The following is a 14,156-nucleotide window of genomic DNA, read 5'->3' on the forward strand; positions in this document are numbered from 1 at the left end:
ACTAAAAGTGCATTTACCCAAGCATTGTAGTCATATTTGCTTGTCTTGAGCTTGGCCCAGTTCAGGTTTACTTATCAAACTGTCTTTGAAATGTCATGTGATTTATTCAGCAACTTTTTCAATCTATTCTTTTCTGTGTTTTTATTGGCTTCACAGCTTTCAGGTGTGTGGGGTAATAGACTTTTACCCTTAAGGCCTGGAAATTGCCATGAAAGGTTTTTTTCTTACTGTTTTATTGTATTTTCCCCTCGGACTACTTGGACAAGCCTGAAGCACCATTTGCATCTACCATAGGAAGCCACAATGTCACATTAGGGTGGATGCCAGCTAACATTTCTGGGGTGAAATATATTATCCAGTGGAAGTTCAATCAGCTCCCTGGAGACTGGAGGTACACAGAGGTAAAGAGGGACACTTCCTTTTACTTTGCAAGGAAATACGTTCTTGGTTTTATTTATAATCCAGTCCTGTTTCACAGGGGAAAAAAAAGGGTGATTTATTAATAGAGTACAATCGTAACAAAAACCATACGAGGAATGAAAGCAATGACTAGATTTTGAAACAGAAGTGGCTGTAATTTACTGGTGAATTAAGTGGGTCCTTTAGCTTTTTCTAGCAGTTAGCTAAAATTAGTAAAACACACTAGGATTCTTAGGGCACTGTTTGTGTTTGTCATCTCTGCTCTTCACTTTGTTTTAGAAAAACATTGGGTAATATGTTAGACGCATGAAAGAGGCTTACAAAATCATGAGTAGCCTGGAGAAGCTGAGAAATGGACAATTATTCTCTGTTTCCTCCAACATAGGAACTAGGGACCTTGATGGAAACTAGCAGGTAGCAGGTTCAAAACTAGCAAATGAAGGTATTTCCTCACAGAATGCGTAGTTAAAATGTTCAGCTGCTTCCTGGCACATGTGGTTGTTAAACTACTAAATTTAAACTACTAAATATTAAAATTACTAAAATTACTAAATGGGGTTCAAAAAGTGACTGGACAAATTAATGGAAGAAAAAATTTGATTCTATTAAATGCAAACATTGCCATTGTTTCATGTTGAGCCATGCTTATCAAATGCCAAGACTGAGGGTATCCAGGAGAAATATCATTGTACGCTTTCTTTTTTTTTTACCTTTCCCTAGAGATATTTGTTTGGTCCTTGTCAAAGATACAATACTTGGCTAAACAGACCTTTGTTCTGACTCAGTATAGTTATTCTCATATTATGTTCTTTTGCGTCAACTATATGCTTGTTATCTTGCCATCACCTCTATTGGACCAATCTACAGAGCGTGGCAAGCTGGTGCCACAAATCAAAGGTAAAGATAATTTGCTAAGCAGGAAGTTCTTCTGAATTAATCATTGGTGAAATAGTGGGGAACAATGACTTCAGACCATAAATATTTTAAGGTAGCTAGGAGCTTTTGGATCTTAAACCTCTAGTATATGTACCAACAGTTTAAAATACATTGCCCATAATATGTTCTTGTTTTAGGTTTTTTACCTTATTCTTCAAATTTATTTGAATCCATCCTTCCATCCATCCACTCATTGTGTAGATTTGGTAGCATGACCTGAAAAAAAGAGAAGTTCTGAAAGGATGGAAAATCAAAATCTGTGGTGAAAATAACTCCCAGAATTTCCTCTTATTTAAGCTGAGCATGCTGCACTGTAGTATCCTGAAATATGTATGTTGTTGTATGAGACCTCTTTTGCCCTAATAACACCCTAAACAGTAACTGCAGATAGAGGAAGAAAAAAAGTGTTTGTGTCTGTGCATTAATCTAGGTAGTATCTGAAACTTCATATACAGTCAAAGACCTTCAAGCCTTCACAGAGTACGTGTTTCGAGTAGTTTGGATCATTACATCTCAGCTGCAGCTCCATTCTCCATCAAGTCCCAGTTACCGGACATACGCTTTCGGAGGTAACGAATCACACTATTAATCACATCTTTCAGGACCGTATCAGAAACATTTAGGTTTCCTTGTTGTTTCTTTCACAGAAAATATTGATGCTTAATCTTCAAAATGATGTGTATGTTTCTGATGTGTACTTCTGCTGGATAGCTGCAGAAGACCAAACTAAAATACTATGGGCTCCTTTTGTTTGAACTAGAAGGTGGAGGACTGCTTCCTGCTTTTAGTTTTAAAAACATGCACAGAAAAGCACATGGTCAAAATTGTGAGTCAGTTATTTCTGTCTCTTGCAGCTCCTGCAACAGCTCCTGTCATTAAAGATATTCAGAGTTCAAGTCCAAACACTGTTGAAGTTAGTTGGTCTCCACCACTTTTTCCCAATGGATTGATTGTTGGGTATAACTTGCTCCTGACCAGTGAGAATCATGAACTGTTGAGAGCCTCAAGAGGGCATAGCTTTCAATTCTACTCCACCTTTCCAAACAACACTTACAGGTACAACAAGAAATGATAATCAACATGGCCAAGTGTACTGTAGCACTTCTTGCCCAGATAGTGCAGGGTATGCCTGAGTACCACTTCTGCACAATTATGCTGTTTACTTATGTTCTTGCCAAAAGCAAGGGTACCTTCCTTGAGATAACAGAGTTATTCCAGATTAGCTGGCTGCTTATGTGGAAGTCAGATGGGGGGGAAGGAAAAGCAATTTGATATAGGGCCAGCAGGCTGCATTTTCTTAGCTGCTGTTTTTTATTTTTTAAGATTGTGTGACATGTTTTCAGTATATTCAAGGAATGATAGAACAGTCTTCCCTAGTCCTTTAAGCATCTAGTTGAATTCCTTTACTTTTATTAAACACAAAAGCCTGCATTCGCCTTGCACAGGTAAATACAGATCTTCCTTTAAAATGTAATTGAGTTGCTCTTCTGAGTCTGAAACTCCATTTTGAATTTTAATTTAGAAGATTCTGTTCTTGTCCAACCTTTGGGGAATTCAAATTCTGGTTGGTTTTGTTTTTATTATAAACTTCTCAGAGCATTATATTTAAACGGGCATTTTCCGAAAGTCAAGCACTTCTGTAGCAGCTGCCCTGCTTGATAAAATGTTTCTCAAGCAATCTTTCAAAAGAAACCTGCAAACCAAAACCTGTCTTTTTGGTTTCCCATAGGTTCAGTATTGTGGCGGTTAACGAGGTTGGTGCTGGACCCCCTGCCGAAGCCAACATCACAACCCCAGAATCCAAAGGTACAAGAGTAGCACAGTCCTTATCACTGTCTGTTCCTGGGGACAAAGTCACGTTTGCTGGGCTGCCATGTACCTGGCAGAAGAGAATAACATTTAGACTGTAAACACTGCATGACTAGGAGTTGTACGCTGAGGAGTCAATAGCATATCAGAGAGAGCTGTGTTCTTTAGCTGTAGACATTATTGGTCTACACAGCATGGTAATAACCTGAGATGCTGGTAAGCCCAAAAAAATTTGGCCTGAGTTGTATTACAGAAGAAAAACACCTCAGTGGTCCAAGGCAGCGACTGAGAGGATATACTTTCATTTTCTAGAAGAGATTTTAACAGCTGACAAACAAATGTTTTTCTTCTAATAATATTACATACTTAATATGAAACTCTCTTGTCAAAACCTCCTCAGTTATCTCATTCCAAATATGTGAAATCATATCAATTTTTGTTGCTCTTTCATGGCTGTATTTATTTTACTGTATTAACTAATTAATAATGGAAGCAGTGATACACTATAGGTATCACTCAAATAAATATTAATTAATTGCCAGAGAAAGGTACATGGTGAGACAGAGCACAAGTGAGAATTAAATCAATGTTACCAAAATGTCTCTTTAGAAAAGAAAACAAAAAACGGCCCCCTCCACCTGAAGAAATACAGTTGTCAAGCACCTGGAAACTCTTCAACAAACACTCTAAGTCTGTCTCTGAATTGCCAGTCTTCTGCTATTTATTGGAGCAATTGAGCTTATAGCTTCTCTAGTGCTTTTTAAAATATGACTTCTTTTTTTTTTTTTGTAGTAGTAGTTCAGACACACTGATATGTCCTTATCTGGAGACTATATAAAGCTTTAGGTTGGCTGACCCTGAGCCATTTATGGAATGTCCAGACTGGTACATCTGACTTTGTTCATTAAGTCAATTGGTAATTACCAACCAATTAATTGAAGGTAGAAAACAGACAACCCTACCCCCCAAAAGCCACTTTCTGGGGGGTGTGGAACCATCCCACCTCCCCTTACTATCCACTACTTAGAACTTCAGTTGATTCCCGTGAATTGCACTGGCACATGCCTTCTGTCTGAGCGCTAACGTGAACAGGAGCAACCCTTCCTCATGTATCACGTTCAGAAATGGTGTTACTGCATCAGGTACTGACCTGTGTAGATCTGAGCCCTGAGAACAGTCAGGGAAAGGATCTGATCTCTGGGCTACATTGTGAGAAATGTCACTGGAAAAGAGATAAGGAAGTGATATTGCCCTGTTGTACTCTGCTCTGGAGAGATCGTTACTGAAATGACTCACAGTGTGTCCATCACGTGAGAAATATATACAGCTCAATCTATGCAGATTGTCTGGGAATGAATTAAGATAGCATTTAATCACAGTCTTGTGATACCCGTATGAGGAAATGATATCTGATAACAGACAGCTGTTTAAACTAGAGCGGGAAAAAAAAAATGAAGGATTGTTTGGAAACTGAAATTAGCCAAATTCAGACTCAAAATAATGCACCACTTTTTAAAATGAAGGTAACAACCTTGTGAATCAGTTTGGCAGGTGATGTGCTAGATTTTCAGGGATTTGAGATTCAGAAGCAAGACTTGTTATCTTTCCCAGAGCTATGCATAGCCCAGACAGAAGGTATGGATTTGCTGCAGAGGTTTCAATGTAAGTTACTTAGGCCTGTGTAAACATGAAGTCAGTTTATGTGATCAAAGCTTTCCTTTTTGACTTTAAAATCTGTGACTTTATTAAAAAAAACCCACATATTTTAAATTTATCAACTTTGAAGGAGATAATATTATCCCATTATCATCTTTATCAGTCCCTGGTGCTGTCTCTAGGCACATCAAGGATAGGAGGATCATTAGGGGAAGTCAACATGGCTTCACCAAGGGGAAGTCATGCTTAACTAACCTGATAGCCTTTTATGAGGACATAACTGGGTGGATAGATGATGGTAAAGCTGTGGATGTGGTTTATCTCTATTTCAGTAAAACATTTGACACAGTCTCCCACAGCATCCTCGCAGCTAAACTGAGGAAGTGTGGTCTGGATGATCGGGTAGTGAGGTGGATTGTGAACTGGCTGAAGGAAAGAAGCCAGAGAGTGGTGGTCAATGGGACAGAGTCCAGTTGGAGGTCTGTGTCTAGCGGAGTCCCTCAAGGGTCGGTACGGGAACCAGTCCTATTCAATATATTCATTAATGACTTGGATGAGGGAATAGAGTGCACTGTCAGCAAGTTTGCTGATGACACAAAACTGGGAGGAGTGGCTGACACACCAGAAAGCTGTGCTGCCATTCAGAGAGACCTAGACAGGCTGGAGAGTTGGGCGGGGAGAAATTTAATGAAATATAACAAGGGCAAGTGTAGAGTCCTGCATCTGGGCAAGAACAACCCCATGTACCAGTACAAGTTGGGGACAGACCTGTTGGAGAGCAGCGTAGGGGAAAGGGACCTGGGGGTCCTAGTGGACAGCAGGATGACCATGAGCCAGCAGTGTGCCCTTGTGGCCAAGAAGGCCAATGGTATCCTGGGGTGTATTAGAAGGGGTGTGGTCAGCAGGTCAAGAGAGGTTCTCCTCCACCTCTACTCTGCCCTGGTGAGGCCGCATCTGGAATATTGTGTCCAATTCTGAGCCCCTCAGTTCAAGAAGGACAGGGAACTGCTAGAGAGAGTCCAACGCAGAGCCACGAAGATGATTAAGGGGGTGGAACATCTCCCTTATGAGGAGAGGCTGAGGGAGCTGGGTCTCTTTAGTTTAGAGAAGAGGAGACTGAGGGGTGACCTCATTAATGTTTATAAATATGTAAAGGGCAAGTGTCATGAGGATGGAGCCAGGCTCTTCTCAGTGACATCCCTTGACAGGACAAGGGGCAACGGGTGCAAGCTGGAACACAGGAGGTTCCACATAAATATGAGGAAAAACTTCTTTACGGTGAGGGTAACTGAACACTGGAACAGGCTGCCCAGAGAGGCTGTAGAGTCTCCTTCTCTGGAGACATTCAAAACCCGCCTTGTGTGACTTGATCTAGGTAATCCTGCTCCGGCAGGGGGATTGGACTAGATGATCTTTCGAGGTCCCTTCTAATCCCTAACATTCTGTGATTCTGTGATCTGTGAAAACTACTTGTTCCTTGAAAAAAGTCATTGGCCATCTTGATGAAATACATGAAATAAACATGCTTGCTTTGCTCTTCCCCAGCAATGTGGGATACTAGTCTAGTTTGACTGGGCTTTTCAAAGAGGCCCTGGGGGGTTAAGCATTCCACTTCCATGGAATCTTGGAGCGACATGGATGTCTTAGTGCCTTTGTTTCCTCTCCAGTCTGTAGGGCCTCATTTGCTCCAGCTGACTTTCCCTCACCAGGAACTCACTACTGTTACAGGAAATGATGGTGTGAAATTCATGCGGTGCATTCTCGCTCTGGGCGAGTAGCCAGAAGGTGCTGTAATGAATAACTTCATCCGCTTTCAACACTCAAAGAGCTTAAGTTTTTGTCAGTCATTGGTAGTGGAAAAATATATACATACATGTACATATGTGTGCATGTGTATATGCATGTCTATTAATGATCTGAGTTAGCAACATTCTTTGTGCTGCAGTCGTTTCTCTTAATGCTGAATTTCTCCTTTTATTAGCTAAGGAAAAAGCAACATGGCTTTTCCTATCCAGAAACCAGTCTTTAAGGAAGAGATACATGGAACATTTCCTCGAAGCAGCCCAGTGCCTGCAAAATGATATTATACACCACAACATTACAGGTAGAATCAGATCGGGCTCTCTCCTTTTCTCTCAAGTATGACTTAGACCTCTGTATTCATCAAGGACAGAATGCACCTCACCTAGTCTGAGACAGTATCTAGCCTCCCTTTATAGTTAATGGGGAGAAAGAGGAACTTTCAGGACATGATTTGACCTATTTGAAATGACAAGCATTGGGAAGAGATGAATTGTTCATCCCAGTGCAACCTTTTCTTCACTGAATCTAGGCAGCTACTTCACAGCAGGACTTTTACATAGTAGGTATCTAAATTGAGATAAGATGAAGCCAAAGCAGGTGTTCCCCTACAATTAATGAATGTATTTTCTCAACATGAATATGGTGAAGTGAAATGGTTTGAACATAAAAATTAAATAATACAAAGCGTCAAAAGATACTGGCTCAAGAGTATGCTAGTGTGTTAGCTAGTCTGGGGCACAGAGCTCTATAACGAGGCATACAGTTGCCTAAGTCACCAGACAACCATGTTATCTCAAATTACTCTCCACTCTAATGTTTCTTATCTATACTGGTGCTGTATTTGGTCCTTGGAGACAGTGTGGAAATCTGAGTTTATCTCCCGAAGTTCATAGAGCCGCAAAGACATCAGAGAATGATTGTTACCCCTGACTAAATATCCTTTGGTAGTTCAGGGGTGGCACAGATAACGTCTAGCTTGAATTCTAGAGTGAATGGTGCTTTGTGAGGAGATGCAAATTGCATATATTTGCCCTGGAGAGAGGCAATCAATGTCAGTTGATTTGCATGTTGTATATCTTCTTTCTGTCTGATTACCTTTCTGAAGGGCAGTTGACTATGATAATGTCACTTACATAGCAAAGGGAAGAGTTTGCTTATCATCTGAAAGAAGACTAGAAGTGGAGGAGAAAACCAGTTAACTTTTCTCCGATGATGCTGGCAGATTGAAAAATACTTCTCTTGAAGACAAGTAGAAAAAGTAACTGAAAAACTGAAATTTATTTCATATATTGTCTGTGTGGACACATAATTCTATTTTCAGGAATTTCTGTGAATGTTTATCAGCAAGTTGTCTATTTTTCTGAGGGGAATTCCATCTGGGTGAAAGGAGCTGCAATTATGTCCAATGTGTCTGACCTAACCCTCTTTTATGCTGGCTGGGGGAATATTACATCCATCTCAGTAGACTGGCTTTACCAGAGGATCTACTTTGTCATGAATGAAAAGGTAGTGCTCTAGGGCTTAATTAATTTCCTATTTCTTTTGAACCATTACTGTGATTTATTTTACATGAGAAAATCTGATTTATATATAGATATGCAGGCACAAAATATAATTATAGAAATAGATTTTATACTTTAATAATATTCACATATTTCAGAGATTTAAAAGAGAAGAAAGGCTTGAATACCAGGTCATATTTAAAGCAAACAGGTTATATGGAACTCTGTCTCCTTGTCTTATTTTTCTTCTTAGGACATCTCATAGCCAGTATAAATGACTTTGTTTCTGTTACTTTGTTCTCCACCTAGCCTGTTCCGTTCCTATTCTGCCTCAGGAAGGTGGTCAGATAACTAGTTAGTGATTATAATGCCCTTCATAATTGGCAGGAGATGTTCAAGAGGGAAAGTGTTTAATACCAGTGATGACAGCTCAGATTACACCTTTTTCATCTTGAACTAAAAATGTAGGTGGCATCCCTGCACTTGATTCCCCGCTCATAAAACATCAATTAGGCTAATGGTCAGACTTTGCAGGTACCTTTATAGTCCTCTAATGCACAAAGGACTAGAAAGCTGACCTAAATGGTTAGTGGGGGATTTTTTTTTTCCCCAATCCTCTTGCCATGTCTGGTTTTTCAGTTACTGCTCAGGGAACAGGGAGCAGAAAAAGCAGCAGTGAGGAAAAGATACAAATGGGCTGTAGAAGAACAGACTGATGGCAGGGATTTCTGAATCTGTTACAGGTTAGAGAAGTCCCAAGGTATTGCTCACAGGACCAGAAAAGCACTTCCTTCCCTATTTTCCCTTCCCTGCTAGATTGTTCTCAAAGTACAAATTGCCTATACCCCCAAACTGGGCTTTTCCCTCCAGCTTAGAGGTAGGAAGTTAAGAGGAGGATGACTGACAGACAGCTCTTTCAGGGTAAACTGTCATGGATGCATTTGTACTTGTGTACAAGTGTTATACTCGAGTGACTCAGGAGCCCAGAAGGACCTCGGATTGTGAGAGATGTGTTTCATTGTCTAGTCCCCCTGAAGGAATCTTGGGTCAGCTTGTTTGCTCATTAGCAAATGCCCTATGAATGCCTCACCAGTTTTTCTTCTCATTCCCCAGGTATATGTCTGTCAATTGGAGAACTGCATGGCAGCTGAAGATGTCACTCCTCTTTATGTGACATCCCCTAGGAAGGTTATAGCTGATCCCTATAATGGGTAAGTGTCCTCCTTTGAGCACTTAGTGTCAGAGGTGCTATATAGCTCCTCTCTAATTTTCTTCACGTCATTAGTCATCTAGGTTCCTGTTTCAAACTCCCACCTTACCAAAATAAAAATGCAATTGGCAACAAATAACAAACTACAAAACAACTGGAACAATAGTGACACCATGCAGTGTTGTTTTCTGCATTTTCTTCCCTAGGGTGTTAGCAGCGGAGATAAAGTGTTTTCAAAGCACTGTTTTCAGACATTCAGTGCTTTTATGAATATGAAGCTCTATGTATTTTAAATGTCCATGCTTAACACTTGAGGTATTGTGGAAGAATATTCTCCAATAATCTGCCAGCCAGTTCCCCAGGAGGTAAAAAGTGATATGCTTAATTCTCCTAGGATGTATGCTAATAGCGCCAAAAGTATTTTCTTATTGTTTGCGTAAAGACAGGCACATCTCTGAGCTGTTAAAGTATTTGTGACTCATCTACAGACTTCCTGCACTGTAGTTATTTGGGTCTATTTTGCTCCATGGCCAGCTATATTTTCTGTCTCCTGGAGGATGGCATATACAGAGCAAACCTTCCACTCTTTCCTGGCACTGCCTCCACAGCTTCACCAGTAGCGAAATCCAGCACTCTGAGAGATTTCATGATCAGCTTCCAATCTAAGAGACTTATTTTCTTCAACAAAACACAACAGGCCTTTGTGTCCAGTTTTCTTGATGGTTCAGAATTTCACACTCTGAGATCACACGTGCCACTTAATGACATGGAGAGCTTTGTTTATGAAGATAACACATTTACTATCACAGATGGCCGGGCAGTTTTCCATGAGGAGGTCTCTCCAGTGGGGAGTTCTAGCTTCAACGAGTATGTTGTAGATTGCAATTTGGCATATCCAGAGTACTTTGGCTTTGGCAACTTGCTTTTCTATGGGGCATCAACTCAGCCTTTTCCTTTACCAACTCTTCCTCCGCTTGTCACGGTGCTATTTGGATGGCACCAAGCTGTGATCAGCTGGAGACCACCTGAACATGCTATTGGAACCAGTAAGTTCAGTTGTTTCTTCCTGAAAGTCCTTTTCTTTCTAGAGGAATAACCTCCTGGTTTCCCTTTTCCTGATGATGGGCTTTGGTGTCTTCAATAACCAATCCTGCTGGAAGATGTGGCATTACTTCAGTTTGAAAAATTTAACCCAAGATTTCCCAGTAAAATAGCTAAATTGTCTTGCTAAATTAATACAAGTTTATATTCGTAACTCATTTGTCATCTGCAAAGGATTTTATGTAAGGCTCCATCCTAAGTATAGTGTGGAGTAGCAGTAATGTTGTTTGCTGATATCACATGGAAAATGCATGCCAGAGACATACTGGCTTTTGATCAGTGACTGTGCTACAGTCTCTATCCTCTATACTCTTGGCTGGTCCCAGAGCTGGAGAATGTAAATTTTTAATATATGCCTTTCCTAATCCCTGTGATACTGGCATTTTTGAAATGAGTCTTCAACATACAGTTTTCTCAAAAAATGTATACCTTCTGTTACAACCGTCTACTCTGTAATAACATGATTATTTGCATCTCATAGGTCTATCTGCTTGGCAGAACTGGACCTATGATGTGAAAGTGTCATCTCAGCATCCATCTGAGGAGGAATGGGTTGTCTCAAACATCAGTGACACTAGGTTTACAGTGAAGGAGCTGGCTAGCTTCACAGCATATGAAATGTCAGTCAGAGCTGTGTCTCCTGCTGGTGAAGGGCCATGGTCGGAGTCATTTAGAGGCACAACTTTAGAAGAAGGTGAGAATTGCTTTGTCACCCAGGAGAAATGAAGAACAATTTATGCATGCAGCTTTCTACCTGGTGAAGCCAAGGCTTTGTGCAAAGACTGCAAAACGAGTGGCACAAAAAAGATTGTCTTATAAACATTAAAGAATACAGGATAAGTAAATTTACTTTTGGTTAATAGAATCATAGAATCATAGAATGGTTTGGGTTGGAAGGGACCTTAACCATCATCTAGTTCCAACCCCCTGCCATGGGCAAAGACACCTTCCACTAGACCAGGTTGCTCAAAGCCCCATCCAATCTGGCCTTAAACACTGCCAGGGAGGAGGCATAGTAGTAGTAATATTCTCAAATTACGATAATGATATTATATATTATGTATTTATTATTACTACTTACATACATTTTTCTAATGCAAATAGACTGTCAAACACATTATTTGATGTACTATGAAATGAACAGGTATGAGAGGTTTTATTCCTTTCCTGTGCTCTGTAAAGCACTTTCTATGATGAAGTGGTTTGTGCAGTGCTTTGGGAATTAATGACAGTTTATGGGAAAGTGCAGGCTCACTAAAAGCTGAAAATCCTTGGTTTTAGCACAGATAACGGGGGAAATCACAGAATCACAGAATCACAGAATCACAGAATCACAGAATCACAGAATCACAGAATCACAGAATCACAGAATGTTAGGGATTGGAAGGGACCTCGAAAGATCATCTAGTCCAATCCCCCTGCCGGGGCAGGATTGCCTAGACCATATCACACAGGAACGCGTCCAGGCGGGTTTTGAATGTCTCCAGAGAAGGAGACTCCACAACCTCTCTGGGCAGCCTGTTCCAGTGTTCAGTCACCCTTACAGTAAAGAAGTTTTTCCTCAAATTTAAGTGGAACCTCCTGTGCTCCAGCTTGCACCCATTGCCCCTTGTCCTGTCAAGGGATGTCACTGAGAAGAGCCTGGCTCCATCCTCTTGACACTTGCCCTTTACATATTTATAAACATTAATGAGGTCACCCCTCAGTCTCCTCTTCTCTAAGCTAAAGAGACCCAGCTCCCTCAGCCTCTCCTCATAAGGGAGATGTTCCACTCCCTTAATCATCTTCGTGGCTCTGCGCTGGACTCTCTCTAGCAGTTCCCTGTCCTTCTTGAACTGAGGGGCCCAGAACTGGACACAATACTCCAGATGCGGCCTCACCAGGGCAGAGTAGAGGGGGAGGAGAACCTCTCTCGATCTGCTGACCACACCCCTTCTAATACACCCCAGGATGCCATTGGCCTTCTTGGCCACAAGGGCACACTGCTGGCTCATGGTCATCCTGTTGTCCACTAGGACCCCCAGGTCCCTTTCTCCTACGCTGGTCTCCAACAGGTCTGTCCCCAACTTGTACTGGTACATGGGGTTGTTCTTGCCCAGATGCAGGACTCTACACTTGCCCTTGTTATATTTCATTAAATTTCTCCCCGCCCAACTCTCCAGCCTGTCCAGGTCTCTCTGAATGGCTGCGCAGCCTTCCGGCATCTCAGCCACTCCTCCCAGTTTTGTGTCATCAGCGAACTTGCTGACAGCACACTCTAATCCCTCATCCAAGTCATTAATGAATATATTGAATAGAACTGGTCCCAGAACCGACCCTTGCGGAACTCCGCTAGACACAGACCTCCAACTGGACTCTGTCCCGCTGACCACTACTCTCTGGCTTCTTTCCTTCAGCCAGTTTACAATCCACCTCACTACCCGATCATCCAGACCACACTTCCCCAGTTTAGCTGCGAGGATGCTGTGGGAGACCGTGTCAAACGCTTTACTGAAATCGAGATAGACCACATCCACAGCTTTATCATCATCTATCCACTGGGTTACGTCCTCATAAAAGGCTATCAAGTTGGTTGAGCAAGACTTCCCCTTGGTGAAGCCATGCTGAGTGCCCCTAATGATCCCCCTATCCTTGATGTGCCTAGAGACAGCACCAAGGACAAGTTGCTCCATCACCTTTCCGGGGATGGAGGTGAGGCTGACTTGTCTATAGTTACCCGGGTCCTCCTTCCTGCCCTTTTTGAAGACTGGAGTGACTTTCGCTTTCCTCCAGTCCTCAGGCACCTCTCCCGTTGCCCACGACTTAGCAAAGATGATGGAGAGTGGCCTAGCAATGACTTCCGCCAGCTCCCTCAGCACCCGCGGGTGCATCCCATCAGGGCCCATGGATTTATGGACATCCAGGTTGCTTAATTGGTCCCTGACCCAGCCCTCATCTACCAAGACAGATTCCTCCTCTATCCTGACTTCTTCTGGGGTCTCAGGGGTCCGGGGCTCCTCAGGACAGCCTCCAGCAGTATAGACAGAGGCAAAGAAGGCATTCAGTAACTCCGCCTTCTTTTTATCCTCTGTCTCCAGGACCCCCACCTCATTCATCAGTGGGCCTACATTGCCTCTAGTGTGGGTTTTAGCTGCAATGTATTTGAAGAAGCCCTTTCTGTTGTCCTTGACCTCTCTTGCCAGGTTTAATTCCAAGGAGGCCTTAGCTTTCCTAGTTGCCTCCCTACATCCTCTGACAACAGACTTATATTCCTCCCAAGTGGCCAGCCCCTCCTTCCACGATCTGTACACCTTCTTCTTCCACTTGAGTTTGCCCAGCAGTTCCCTGTTCAACCATGCAGATCTCTTGGTCCCCTTCCTTGACTTCCTACCTGCTGGGATGCTCTGATCTTGAGCTTGGAAGAAGCAGTCCTTGAACGCTAACCAACTATCTTGGGCCCCCTTACCTTCTAGTACCCTGTCCCATGGGATTTCCCCTAGCAATTGCTTGAAGAGGCCAAAGTTGGCCCTCCTGAAGTTCAGGGTTGTGATTCTGCTAGCTATTCTGTTCCTGCCACATGAGATCCTGAACTCTACCATCTCATGGTCACTACAACCAAGGCTGCCCTCAACCTTCACCTCTTCAACCAGACCCTCCTTGTTAGTGAGGATAAGATCCAGCAGCGCTCCTCTCCTAGTTGGCTCATCCACCATTTGCATCAGAAAGTTATCATCAATGCA

The 14,156-nt window shown here is 42.2% G+C and overlaps 1 protein-coding gene across 1 annotated transcript in view; it reads left to right on the forward strand.

Annotated features, from left to right (window-relative positions):
- Window positions 1-14,156, forward strand: part of ROS1 (ROS proto-oncogene 1, receptor tyrosine kinase) — an 84,267-nt gene that overhangs the window by 8,202 nt on the left and 61,909 nt on the right. Inside the window, exons 6-14 of the mRNA XM_068405805.1 lie at window positions 253-401; window positions 1,787-1,925; window positions 2,211-2,412; window positions 3,086-3,162; window positions 6,803-6,925; window positions 7,946-8,130; window positions 9,240-9,337; window positions 9,871-10,382; window positions 10,919-11,131. Of these exons, the coding sequence (XP_068261906.1) occupies window positions 253-401; window positions 1,787-1,925; window positions 2,211-2,412; window positions 3,086-3,162; window positions 6,803-6,925; window positions 7,946-8,130; window positions 9,240-9,337; window positions 9,871-10,382; window positions 10,919-11,131 (1,698 nt within the window). The remainder of the gene's footprint in view (window positions 1-252; window positions 402-1,786; window positions 1,926-2,210; window positions 2,413-3,085; window positions 3,163-6,802; window positions 6,926-7,945; window positions 8,131-9,239; window positions 9,338-9,870; window positions 10,383-10,918; window positions 11,132-14,156) is intronic.

This window comes from Nyctibius grandis, chromosome 1, assembly GCF_013368605.1.
Source record: "Nyctibius grandis isolate bNycGra1 chromosome 1, bNycGra1.pri, whole genome shotgun sequence".
NCBI lineage: Eukaryota > Metazoa > Chordata > Aves > Nyctibiiformes > Nyctibiidae > Nyctibius > Nyctibius grandis.